General features: G+C 48.3%; 1 protein-coding gene across 1 annotated transcript in view; it reads left to right on the forward strand.

The window, feature by feature from the left end:
* LOC147440033 (phosphoenolpyruvate carboxykinase (ATP) 1-like) overlaps positions 1-13989 on the forward strand; it is a 108171-nt gene that overhangs the window by 54064 nt on the left and 40118 nt on the right. Inside the window, exon 5 of the mRNA XM_086485727.1 lies at positions 3981-4065. Coding sequence (XP_086341853.1) covers positions 3981-4065 — 85 coding nt within the window. The remainder of the gene's footprint in view (positions 1-3980; positions 4066-13989) is intronic.

Raw genomic sequence — 13989 nt, forward strand, 5'->3', positions numbered from 1 at the left:
AGACGAGCAGGCAGGTACAGGGCCGGCAGCCATGGAAGGCATAGACCTAGACAATGTGGCAGATCCTGTGGACGCACCCATGCAAGAGGAAATCCTAGTAGAACCCTCTCAAGAGCCACAAGATCTGACACAAGAAGAGGAAGAGAAGCTGCCCAAGGCCATAGAGGTAGAAATCAGAGAAACGTCTAAGGAAGCCTTGGAATGGGAGCAGAGGGTTTTTAAATCCATGACCATTCAGAAGATCGACGCCAGCAACCTCCGGCGTGAATGGCTACATCTCTCTCTCCCATATCCTTTGCTAAAATATGAAGCCGCCACCATCAACAAGAGGATTAGAGAAGAGCCGACAGAGCCACTCTACATAGCAGATATCTCCCAGCCTGAAGGGGCAAAGTTAATAGTCGACTCCCAGCCCAGGTGGAGAAAGGCGTGGCTGACGAAGATTCCACAGTACCTAATCCATTTGGTAGAGGCGCCCAAAATCATCAGAGATAACCTAAGCTTCTGCCCTCTACCAAGGATACGGACGTGGAAGGCCCAGGAGATACTACAAAGAAGCCAACCCACTTGGCTGAACTATCCGAAGCTGCCAGGCTTGAAGGCAGGCGAGAGAATAAGTGTTCAATACATGGTGAAAACTCTAACGGGAGCCATCAAATTGTTCACTGGCTCGCCTGATCTTTCTTGCATAATGATGAGGAAGATCTGCAAAACCCTTTTGGCAGTCTTCGAGACGTTCAAACCGGGCCAGCAGGTGACAGACAATATCTTCTTCTTTCAAGATACTTACAGATGTGCATATGATCTGTCTAGTCAGCCTTCTAAGGAGGTGATACATGCATTGTATCAACGGATAATGTTTCTGCCATCCTATCACCTCTAGGCCTTTGAAGAAGCGTTCTACACCAGCTTCTTATATATATATATACCTTCATAAGTTCAGAATAGTCTGAACTCACAATCAACACTAATATATTCGGTCCAACATTGTTCGATTTACATGCAAGATATGAGTCGCTGCTCAAGATGCGCGAAACTATAAGATGAAGAAGCAGCTCAACAGCCATGTCGGGGACGACATGAGCAAGGAGGGGGGGGGGTGTTAGAAGCTGGACACACCCTACGGAAACTGACTACTCGGCAGATTATCATTTTTTGTAATTAATCATTTATTGAGAAAACTTGACATTTCACCTTGTAAATATTGAAGCTTACAGAAGTTTCGAGATTGTATCCCAGTTTTGATAGTTAAATTGAGTAGATGGTTGATTTGGAACTTTAGGGTTTGAGAATTGTAAGGTATTTATACCACTTTTTGACCTTAATGAAAAACCTTTTGTCATTTTTAAAAAGTTTTTGAAGTCTGTGAGTGAGCGTACTGTGTACGAGAGAGAGTGGGAGCTTCATCTTGACGTTACGTGTGCACCGGTGGTCGGAATCGAGTGCGGAGAAGTGCAGTGTGTTGCCCCCGACGAGAGCTACGCGTCGATACCTACATTGCGCGCGTACGGTCCGGTTTTGCGAGCTCCATCTACGAGCTTCATCTGGTGATTCGGTGAGCATACGTTGTCCGATTTTGCATTGCAGCATATCCATGCGTTCACATTGAGTAGAGCTACACATTAGGCACTTTAGATTTCGGAAACGAAGACCTGTAAATGTCGGCCAAACGTCCTACGTGATTTTGCACCGGGTGTTTTGGGTTGGTGTTTTGGTTCAAGGACCTTAGGGAGAGCGACTTATTGGTGTTAGTAGGATCTCCTTCAAGTTCTGTGGTGTTTCGAGATTGTTTGATGGGTGTTCGGCTCTAGAAAGCGTTGTAGGAAGTTTCCTCTTATGCACTCTTGAAGGCTGTGACTTAGACATTGAGACATCTGTAGGAATTAGTTAGGAGTCAGTCGAGTGTAGGTTGACACCTTATGCTTGCTTCCATGTGCCTGCGGGTTGAGCTTCGTCCTTAGCTGACAAATCTTGTTAGGTGAGTTCTCGCTGTGCTGACGTATGTCGCGGCGTATTTGTCCAACAACCTGTTCCCGTTCCCCCGTTCCACAGAGAGGCCCGTCGTCGTTTCCGTTCCGCGTTCCGGGTAACTATGGTTTCCAATGGTTTATTATGGGATTTTCCCCATGATTTCATTGTACAACTGTTAGGGCCTGTACATGGACCGATGGTTGATTTTTATGTAATGCAACATGTCAAGCCTACTTTTATTGCGCGCAGAGAGAGAGAGAGAGAGAGAGAGAGAGAGAGAGAGGTCACAAAGTGATGACGTGGCTGAAAACCCTAAACTTTGCCAGAGAAACCCTAATTGCAGGAACCCTAATTTTTGCCCAACCCTAATTTTTACTAGAAACCCTAACTGCTGGAAACCCTAATTTCTGGCGGCAGAAATTCCACGTGGCAACAGTACAGACGATCGGAATTTACGACGGCTCTTGCGCTGGCTTTTTACGGCAGTTTTTGATATTGCTTTTTCTACGCAATTTGAAAGAGAGAGAGCTTTTGATTTTAAGCTTTTGGGCATCCTCTGTATCTTTAAAATAGTGGGCAGGGCCTCACTTCTCGGAGCATCTGGACGCAGAGTTTGAGAGTGAGACCCAACCACTCTTGTACTTTGAACTCAGATTAATACAAAAAGAAATACCGAAAGGGGCGCCGGTCTTTGGGGCCAATATCTCTAGGCACGGAACTCTGCCGGGCCAGTGTAAATCAATTGTGAACTATGAACTGTTTTGAAGTGGTTATTTGGTGCTGTCGCGGTCGATTCTTGACTTGGAGTGTCCAAGACTGTTACAGTAGGTGACTAGATTAATACTTTTTAGACTACCAGAATCCTCAAGCTAGTTAGACCATGAAGATAGAGAGACAAGTAAACAACCAAGCCAAGCTTTTATTACCAAGATCTGATTGTTGAACCAGAAGTTACAATGGTGGTAAAATTAAGTTGGAGAATTAAGAAGAAGCTTTCCCTGTTACCTGCCACCATCACCAAACCCCAAACTTTAAAATGTTAGAGCATTATGGTGGAAGATAGGTGTTTGTGAGTTATTGATGTCAAATTAATTCAACAAACTAAACTCTACTTAGACCTGTGTGGAGGATTCCATGCAAGTTGAGAGGTTGTAATAATGTAGACAAGTGCCCCTGGGTTTGGCCTCTCTCTTTACGTTATTGGATTTTCTTGGTTCCAAAAGGTGGTTGGGGCTATTTAGGGGGAGTGTAGATGAGGGGTCGGTCGGTTACACGTTCTTGATATTTTTGAAATGATCACCTTTAGTATTGGATGCTCATATTTGAAGGAGATCTCCTTGCCACTTTTGAATTTTTTATTGTTCAGGTCCCCTTTAGCCTTTATCAAGGGTAACCCTTAGGAAATTCTTTGGGGTGCCCCTTTTTAGGAAAGCCAACTTCTTATGGAGAGAGAGAGAGAGAGAGAGAGAGAGAGAGAGAGAGAGAGAGAGAGAGAGAGAGAGGGGTTTATTTTAAGCATGCAAATGAAATTGCTTGCTTCAGATGAAATCTAAAAGATGCAACAAAATTATAAATGCATTGCTTGTGCAGGAGTGTCTATCATAAAGTGTGTTTATGCTTCTTTGGGTATATGTGCTTGCTTGAGATCAAATCTAAGATATGCAACAAAAATATAAATGCATTGCTCGTGCAGGAGTGTGTGTCATAAAGTGTGTTTAAGCTTGAGATGAAATCTAAGAGATGCAACAAAATTATAAATGCATTGCTCGTGCAGGAATGTCTATCATAAAGCATGTTTATGCTTCTTTGAGATGAAATCTAGGAGATGTGCAACAAAATTATAAATGCATTGCTCGTGCACGAGTCTCTATCATAAAGTGTGTTTATGCTTCTTTGGGTATATATGTGGGCATATTTGGGCACAATGTGTATACATTTTTCAACAAAATGCATGGATCTGATTCTATTGCTATACGTATTCATGTGACCTTTCTTTGGTTTTGTTTCAGAGGCTCTCCAAACATTGAGATGGACGAGAACACTTTTATGCTCAATCGCGAAAGAGCAGTTGACTACCTTAACTCACTTGATAAGGTAAATAATTTGGTTCAGCTTTGACCTTGTATGCATATGGGTGTGCTCACTTGCACGCGAGCGTGTGTGTGTGTGTGTGTGTGTGTGTGTGTGTGTGTGAGAGAGAGAGAGAGAGAGAGAGAGAGAGAGAGAGAGAGAGAGAGAGAGAGAGAGAGAGTCCAACCATCAATTCGGGTCTTGCTTTTACCGTTTGCCACTCTCGCCCATTTTTCATGGCGGCTTTGCCGGTCTCGAGTGCTACACACAGTGCTCCATCACCACTTGCCTGTCGCGTGGACTGCACTGGCGACTTGTTGACACGCATTGACTCCAAAGTACAACACTTGGCACAGCATGCCTTGGTTGGCCGGATGATTGGACAGTCTCCACCTCGATCTTCTATATGTGATTGGTGTCAGACTGCCTTGGGCACTACTCAGGGACGGATCTCGGAGCTCACATTCCTTGGCAGGGGCATATTCATGGTACGTCTTTCAGATCCCTCTACTGCCTCAGCTCTCCTGGCCCGCTCTCCGATACTCTCTGATCGCAGGATGATATACTTGACGAGGTGGTATCCCGAGTTTACTACAGAGGAGTTTGACAGTCGACATCTTATTCCCAGATTCCTTCTGACACTCTCCTTCCCGGATATGCCTCTCCATTTTATTGATGAGCGTCTCCTCCAGATGATTGCTGCTCATTTTGGCACGGTAGTTCCAAGATCCTGCATCTTCTCATCTGGTCCACCTCGCATTCAGGTCTTGGTGTTTGGGGATACTTCATTACCAGATACAGTTACTGTGGCTGTGCGCGATAGAGACTACTCTTGCCGAATGGTAGTCATTGGCCGCCCAGGACAATGCTTACGCTGTCACGAGATGGGACACTTGGCGCGAGATTGCCCCACCTTGCCACGCCATCGGTGGCAACAACAACCGGCTCGTGGCACACATGCTCAGCCACGTGGTCAGCGTCAACAACCGGTTCCTCCTACTACCACTCGAGCACCTCAGCAACCTACAGGTGCTCCTCGAGCTTCGACCCTCCATGTTCCTCCCTCCGCTTCAACTCCCACAGAGGCAGCATGGCAGACAGTGGGTCGTAACCATTCCTTCCGTCCTCGTCAGCAACCAACAACGCATGCAGCCCCTAGTGTTACCTCTCTTGCCCCCTCCCAAGTTTCCACCACCCCCTTACCCCCTGCTTCTCCTCGCCATTCTTCTTCTTCGGCACAGGATCACTTACCTCTGCTACCAGCTCCTCCTTCACCTGCCGTTCCCCCACCCGCTCCTCCCCCTCTTCCCGAGGTCCCTGTTCCCATGTAGATGGATCATTCACCGTTATTACCTCTCCCTTCTCCTCCTCTTCCTGTCGCCATTACTCTCCCCCCTCCACCTTCTGGTCCTCCCCCTCCCTCAACAACTCATACTTACGTCCCACGCAGTTTTATCAGCTCTTGCCCTCTTTCCTGGGGCACTCATCGGGTTGAGATCCGGGGGTGGCTTGCATCGGTTGGTGCAGGATCATGTCAATATTATATGGAGGGCATACCTGAAAATTATTTCTGAGGTGCGGAATGTTCCTTGCACCATCGCTCTACCTTGTTGGTACTATTACAGACTTCCTCCACCTACCTTTTTCTCTTTGGCCAAACCAGGGAAGTAATCTTTTTGGACTCTCTCAAAGTTCTGTTATGGCTAAGATTTCGGGCTCATGGCTCAACGTTACCTTAAATTTTGTAAGGTATTGAGGAGATTATATTGACGGAAAGAGGTATTTTCGTCATCATTTTTCCTTTGGACATCATGCCTCTTCCCATTTGGCACGCCCTCCTCTTGATCTAGTAGAGAGGCTGATTTTTCTTGCCCCTTGGTATGAAGATTATGACGAGGTTAGCTATGAGGTGCCCCAAGCTATAGCTTCCACGGGCATGGAGGGGGTGTGTTAGGTGCAACGGAATTGAAATAGTGAAGGTCTATACTTTACACTTCCACAAATCTTTACTTCTTTTCTTGCGTTAATGACTGCAACTTAATAGGAGATATGGTTTCTTTTATTTCCCTAAAGAGAGGGAATGAGAGAGAGAGGTAGAGATTTGCACACACACACACACACACCACTGTAACAGGGAACGGGGGGAACACAGCCCAAACGTTCCGAAACGGCGTTCCGGACGAGTCCCGTTCCCGAAACGGAGATGGGAACGAAACGCCGTTCCGGAACGGGGTGTAACCGGAATGGTGTTCCGGAATGGGCAGAACATGAGGCGGAATGGCGAAACGCAAGGCGGAACGGGCAAAAGTAGGCATTTGGGGGAAACAATGGGCTTTTGGGGACAGATTTGCGGTTGTTCGGGGAACATATTTGGTGCAGTTTGAGGACAGGTTTGGGGGTAGATTTGGGGTTGTTTAGGAGTTTATTTGGGACTAAGCTGAATGGAGGTAATTCAATCCGTGGACTGTTCCAGCCCCGTTCCCGTTCCGGCCCCCCCCCCTCCTCTCCGTTCTCGTCCCGTTCCGGACCCTCCCGTTCCCGTTCCCCGTTCCCGTTCCGGGTAACTATGACACACACACACACACACACACACACACAGAGAGAGAGAGAGAGAGAGAGAGAGAGAGAGAGAGAGAGAGAGAGAGAGAGAGAGAGAGAGAGAGAGAGAGAGAGAGAGAGAGAGAGAGAGAGAGAGAGAGAGAGAGAGAGAGAGAGAGAGATGAATGAAATGAAATGAAATATTAACGTCTTCGAAAAGGCCAAAATGACCTTTGAGACCATCAGATACAAAGTGGTGAATCTAATACCATGTCTGAAGTACAAGTACAAAAAGTACTGAAAGTAAAATGTGAAAGATGAAAAATGAAGTGTGAAATGTGAAATGTGAAATGTGAAATGTAGAATAGGCCCTCAATGACACTCTGGGTGTTGTGCTAGAATGCCTCTGATCCTCTGCTGGAGTCTCCGTCGATGGAGTGTGCTCATGTGTCTCGGTCGTGGTCGTCTCGGTCTTCTGAGCTCAGTCGCCCTATCAATGAGGGTGCCTCTGGTATGAATGTGGGTACAACCCTGTGCTGTTGGTTGGTCTCCTGGCTCCCTCGATCCAAAGAAATCTGTGATCTGTCTCTGCGACTGTCGTACTCCATGTCTCCTCAGCAGACTATCTCTATGTATCGCGATGTAGCTCAAGTAGATATAAGCCAAGGCATCTCTGATCCTGATACCTCATGACTCTATCCAGGGGTCCAAAACCCTCCCTGAATAAGCAATGGAAGCGCCCTCGTATCTCATAATACACAGTGCAGTGGCATATGTAGTGTAGCTCTGTCTCTGGCTCTCTATCGCATAGTTGGCATATCCTAGACTCCGGTTGTGTCCCTCTGAATCTACCCGTCTCAATCTCCAGCTGGTGTGAGGATGTGCGAATCTGACCAATAGCACATCGCAGACCATGAGACAAATGAGTGTCCATGTAGCTCGGACGAATCACAAACCCATCTCCTAAAAGTTGGAGACGATGCTCTTTGTAGAAAGCCATCTTCGTGCCCAACTCCTGCATCAGCTCTACCCATGTCCTCCTGGTGTCCAACTGTATAAGATCCTGACGAATGAGTCTAGTGATCTCCGTCTGTGTGACTGGCAGTGAGGGTGCATCCAGGGAATAGTGAAAAGGAGGCAGTCTATCCATGCTGAAACCATGCCTCTGAAACCATGAAGTCATCTGCGCATACCAACATGATGTGTCTCCCTCCATCTCTAACTGTCTAGAGGACTCAAGAGCCAATCTAGTATATCTGCCTCTATGTGTATCCCATAGACTGTGCATAAAGGACACTGATCTGGTAAGAGCCTCAATCTCTATAGGAGGGGCGGCTACCTCCGCTCGAATAATCGCATGTGGTACGGAGGCCTTGGCTCTAATCATCCGGGATATCATAAATACCAAGGGTCTCTCCATGCTCCTCCAACTGTCATGATTCACAGATGGTCCCCAAACTTGGACCCCATAAAGCATATTTGAAGCAACCAAAGTATCAAAGAGCCATAGCTTTGTTCGCGGTTCTTGAAATTGAACCTGCAAACACATCCTCTCTAGCCCTCCCAATGCCGCATAGGCTCTGGACAGTCTAGTCTCTGTTGCTCTCCTTAGAGTAAACCTCGGTCTCGTGAATACCACCCCCAGATATGTATATTCATATGTGTACTCCACAATGTCCTGACCATATATGAGTGTAGGTGCCAATCTCTTGACCCACTGTGGTGTGGTGTTAAACACCGTAACCTTGGTTTTACCAAGGTTCACAGACAATCCACTATCCTCTGCAAAGCTGTGCAATGCATCCAATTGTCTCTGCATGCCCTCTGGTGACTCTGATATGAGAGAGAGAGAGAGAGAGAGAGAGAGAGAGAGAGAGCGAACAGCAGCCCAGCGCGAACCCTAGCAGCCCTGCGCGCGAATCTGCCCTGCGCGTCCTGGCTGCCCTGCGGCCTGCTTCTTGCCTGCTGTCGCGCGCGCCCTGCGTGCTGCCTTCGCGTTCCTGGCTGCCTGCGCGAATTCGGCTGCCCTGCGTGTTTTTGCCTGCACTGCGCGTACCTGCTTGTGCGAACACTAAAATCGCTAGCAGACTGCGTGTACCTGCTGCTGCAGTGCGAAAGCCTAGCATCCCGAATCTGCGAAACCCTAATTCTGCGGAACCCTAATTCTGCGGAACCCTAAAAGCCGACAAACCCTAATTGCTCCAAAACCCTAACTGTCCCAACCCTAATAGTGCGCTTCTTCCTACCACTTGCAAGAGAAAGAGAGAAGAGAGAGAAAGAGAAAGAGAAAGAGTACAAGCTTCGCTTTGGGTCTTGCTTTTCCCATTTGCCAGTCTCGCCCATTCTTCATGGCGGCTTTGCCGGTCTCGAGTGCTACACACGGCGCTCCATCACCACTTGCCTGTCGTGTGGACTGTACTGGCGACCTGTTGACACGCATTGACTCCAAAATACAACACTTGGCACATCATGCCTTGGTTGGCCGGATGATTGGACAGTCTCCACCTCGATCTTCTATACGTGATTGGTGTCAGACTGCATTGGGCACTACTCAGGGACGGGTCTCGGAGCTTACATTCCTTGGCAGAGGCATATTCATGGTATGTCTTTTAGATCCCGCCACTGCCTCAGCTCTCCTGGCTCGCTCTCCGATACTCTCTGACCGCAGGATGATATACTTGACGAGGGTGTATCCAGAGTTTACTACTGAGGAGTTTGACAGTCAACACCTTATTCCCAGATTCCCTCTGACGCTCTCCTTCCCGGATATGCCTCTCCATTTTATTGATGAGCATCTCCTTCAGATGATTGCTGCTCATTTTGGCACAGTAGTTCCAGGATCTTGCATATTCTCATCTGGTCCACCTCGCATTCAGGTCTTGGTGTTTGGGGATACTTCATTACCAGATACCGTTACTATGGCTGTGCGCGATCGCGACTACTCTTGCCGAATGGTAGTCACTGGCCGCCCAGGATAGTGCTTACGTTGTCACGAGATGGGACACTTGGCGCGAGAATGCCCTTCCCTGCCACGCCATCGGCGGCAACAACAGCCGGCTCGTGGCACTCATGCTCAGCCACGTGGTCAGCGTCAACAACCGGTTCCTCCTACTACTACTCGAGCACCTCAGCAGCCTGCAGGTGCTCCTCGAGCTTTGACCCTCCACGTTCCTCCCTCCGCTTCAGTTCCTACTGAGGCAGCTTGGCAGACAGTGGGTCGAAATCATTCCTTCCGTCCTCGTCAGCAACCTTCAACACATGCAGCCCCTAGTGTTACCTCTCTTGCTCCCTCTCAAGTTTCCACCACCCCCTTACCCCCTGCTTCTCCTCACCATTCTTCTTCTTCAGCACAGGATCACTTACCTCTACTACCAGCTCCTCCTTCACATGCCGTTCCCCCGCCCGCTCCTTCCCCTCTTCTCGAGGTCCCTATTCCCATGCAGATGGATCATTCACCGCTATTGCCTCTCCCTTTTCCTCCTCTTCCTCTCGCCCTTACTCCCCCCCCTCCACCTTCTGGTCCTCCCTCTCCCTCAGGCGCCCATACTTACGTCCCATGCAGTTTTCTCAGCTCTTGTCCTCTTTCCTGGGGCACTCATAGGGCTGAAATGTGCGGTGACTCAGAAGGGCCATTGCGGGTGCAGCTCTACCTTATGCATCACAAGACAGGTTGTGTTCCCTCTTTAATAGGCAATCGCTCTCAGCCTATCCATTCTTTTTTCCTTCCATTCCACGCGGCTCAGGAATGGTCCGAGGATAAGGTTCTACATGTTGTGCATGCACAAACTATGGCTCAGCTTCATTTATGGTTGTCTACTTCCGCTCCGGATATATCGTCTCCACACTTCTCTTCATGTATTGGTGCTATGGAGTGGAGTGATGTTTATGCTTGCTATTCCTTGCCTATGGTCATTCATGTATCCTCAGATGTGGTGCTTCCTATGTCTATGCGCATTTGGGGTATCAAAGCTGCAGCATCGGTAATGCAATGTAAACAAGCTGAGGTCTGCAGTTGGTGCAATGAGACACCATTTTTCAGAGAAGGTTTGCGGGTTGCTTTCTTACCGCCCGAAGCTCACCCCTTGGATGGCCCAGCTGCCTCCAAGAAGATGCGCAGTTAGTCAGATGCTCTACAAATTCTTTCATGCAGACTATGGATTTACATATAGTTTCTTGGAATGCTAATGGTTTACAGACTTCTCGGGTAAGAGGTTCCCGTAAGATTTTACTTTGCAGAGATTTACACGCTCATGTAGTGGGCACTGTGGATATATTATTAGTACAGGAGCATAAGATTGCCACTCCCTTTGGTAATCTCATGCCCTCGGGCGCCCACACTTTTTGGGAGCCTGCTGTGGGCCTCCGTGGACAGAGTTGCGGTGTATGCATCTCAGTGGGGCCACGTTACTTGGCCTCAGTTCAGCAGCATGGCACCCTTGTTGCTGGCAGAGCAGTCTATGTTTCTATTCGGATTCGGGACTCTACCATTGGTTTTATGTCAGTCTATGCACCCACTACTCCTCGGGAGAGGGCTACTTTTTGGTCCTCCTTGGCTGCTGTTCTACCTGCTGTAGACTCTTGGGTTGTTGGAGGCGACTTCAACAACGTCGAGTGCGACTCTGATTGGCGATCCATCACTCCTCCAGTTCTATCATCCATTTCTCCCGATGAGCAGCCAGCTTGGGATCGATGTCTTCTAGCTATTCAAGGTGTTGACGCGTGGCACATACCCTCTTTCGGTCACCACCCTGCTACACTTCATTACTCGTGGGGGTTTCAGCGACAACAGGGGAGATTATTAGAGCGAGTTGATCGTTTTTACATTGGCCCTTGGGCAGCAACTCTAGGTGGATTTACTACTATTTGGAGAGGGACCAGCCTCTCAGATCATTTACCCATCTCATTGTTTCTCTCCTTCACTAGATCCTCTGCAGAGAGACGAGGCTGCCGCATCCCTGACAGTGTTCTCACCACTGACGTTTTACAGCAGCAGATTCGTGACTTATGGTCCACGGGTGCTTCTTATTGTGGTCCCCCTGGAGAGTTCCTTGCTCATTGCATTACTCAGTCTAGTATTTACTGCCGAGATCAAACGGCTATTATTCATCGTCAGTTGAGAGTACGCGAGTCTGATCTACACATTCCTCTTGGTTCCACTCAGCGCTTGCTTGAGGAGTGGCCTCAGGATGCTTATCTCGCTGCTAGACAGACAGAGCTCACAGAGGAGATTTGTCGCGTACAGGAGGCTAGGTCTGAGTTCACTCATCATGCTTCAGTATCTCATTGGATAGCTAAAGCTGATCGAATGAATAAAGACTTCTTCGCTGCGCATAAAGAGCGCCCTCCTGGCACCACCCTTCGGACTTTGTGCGATGCTCAGGGGACACGACATATGCATCCTGATGTTATTCTTGATATGTCTGCGGATTATTTTGAGACATTGTTCACTGCTGATGTATGCACTACTGAGGTTTTACTTGCCTGAGAACAGATATGGCATCACACCCGACTCCGTTGTACAGACACTATGGCAGAGATCTTGTTGGCACCCTTCACACTTGCAGAGCTCCATGCTGCTATCGAGAGTCTCGATCCATCCTCCTGTCCAGGAGAGGATGGCCTCACTAGAGCTTTCTTTTTGACTTATTGGGATGTATTGCATATAACACTGCTTCGCGGTTGTCAGGACATCTTTGCATCAGGATATATGCATTTGGATCTTTGTTCAGGTCTCATATCTCTTATTCCGAAAGGGGGTGACACCACTCAGCTTTGCTAGTGGAGACCTATTACCCTACTCCCTTCGGTCTATAAGATATTAGCGTTACTAATCAGCCATCGCTTGCGACCGTTCTTACCTGATATTATTCATACTTCTCAGACAGGCTTTGTCATGGATCTATGCATACTGGATAATATCTTCACTTTTTATGAGGCAGTAGAGTGGGCCAGATCATCTTCTGAACCTCTCGCTTTTTTCATCCTTGACTTCGAGAAAGCATACGATCGTGTTGAGTGGGACTTTCTCGAAGGATCATTAGCCAGGATGGGTTTCCCTTCGAGATGGATCTCAGGCATTTCCGCTCTCTTCAGGACTGCAAGCAGTGCTATTACTATTGGTGGCCGTGTCAGTCGCAGTTTTGAGCTTTCTCGATCTGTCCGTCAGGGATGTCCTTTAGCAGTATATTTGTATCTGTTTGTAGGAGAGACTATGTCCGACTTTCTTCGTGCTCAGAGTCATGCATTTCGTGGCTTGACCATGCCAGTACCTTCAGCTCCAGGCCTTATCGATCAGGAGTTTGCTGATGACACTATGCTGATGTTGCGCTATTTGCTTGCTGCTCTTGATGCCATGCGGGAGGCCCTAGAGGTTTTTTGCATTGCCAGTGGTGCACGCATTAACTGGCATAAATCCTATGGGTTACTGGTTGGCAGTGATGACATACCTACTTGGGGGGTAGCAGATGGTTTCACATGGCTGCAGCCGGGTCAGACATGCAGATATCTGGGCTTCCAGATTGGATTTGACGTTTCCTCACAGCAGCAGTTTGCACCCGTACTGCAGTCTATTCGCAGGAAGCTCTATCATTGGTCTTCACGTCATCTGTCGTTGGCTGGCCGTGCATTGGTCGCCAACCAAGTCATTCTGGCTACAGTATGGTATACGGCCTCTTGTTGGATGCTACATTCTGGTGTGATAGCTCAGCTCCGCCGACTAGTGCGGAACTTTTTATGGAGTGGTACAGACGGGACTACTGATACTCGTGCTAGAGTTCGCTGGTCCACGATTATTCGTCCTAGGTCAGAGGGAGGCCTTGGCATCATTGATCCAGAATTACAGAGCCGCGCCCTTCTTACCAAGTTTATTGTTCGGGGTCTTTTTCCGGGCCAAGAACGTTGGAAGATGCTTCTTCAGGCCGCTCTTTGCACCGCGACTCCACGCCTCGGCACTAGAGATGGTCATACTTGGCATACAGGGTATCGTTTTCTCTTTACGGATGCTCCCTTGTTTACCAACACTCTCTCACCCTTCATACGATTGCTCCTTCAGATTTGGGTTTCCATGCGACGGGCTATCATACGCTCACCTCCCTCATGTCGTGAAGAGATTGAGCGCCAGCCTCTCATTTGGAATGATGCAGTTCTTGATTCTTCAGTTACTCCACCTCGTTAGCTTGGAGAGAGGACTCACGTTGATTGGGCTGCTTGGGACATTGGCCCTGTTGCCTCTATGTGGTTGTTTCACGAGACACGTATGATAGATGCAGATTTTGTGGCAGAACATTATGATATTGGTCGCGGGGTGCCAGATAGACTGTTTGAGACTGACTCCGCCGTTCCTTCACAGTGGGATGCAGTCATGCGAGGGACGGTTCAGATGCCTCCACATTGTGGCTGGGAAGGCCTCTT

This window comes from Adiantum capillus-veneris, chromosome 16 (genome assembly GCF_014529385.1).
Source record: "Adiantum capillus-veneris isolate H3 chromosome 16, ASM1452938v2, whole genome shotgun sequence".
In the NCBI taxonomy this organism is placed as follows: domain Eukaryota; kingdom Viridiplantae; phylum Streptophyta; class Polypodiopsida; order Polypodiales; family Pteridaceae; genus Adiantum; species Adiantum capillus-veneris.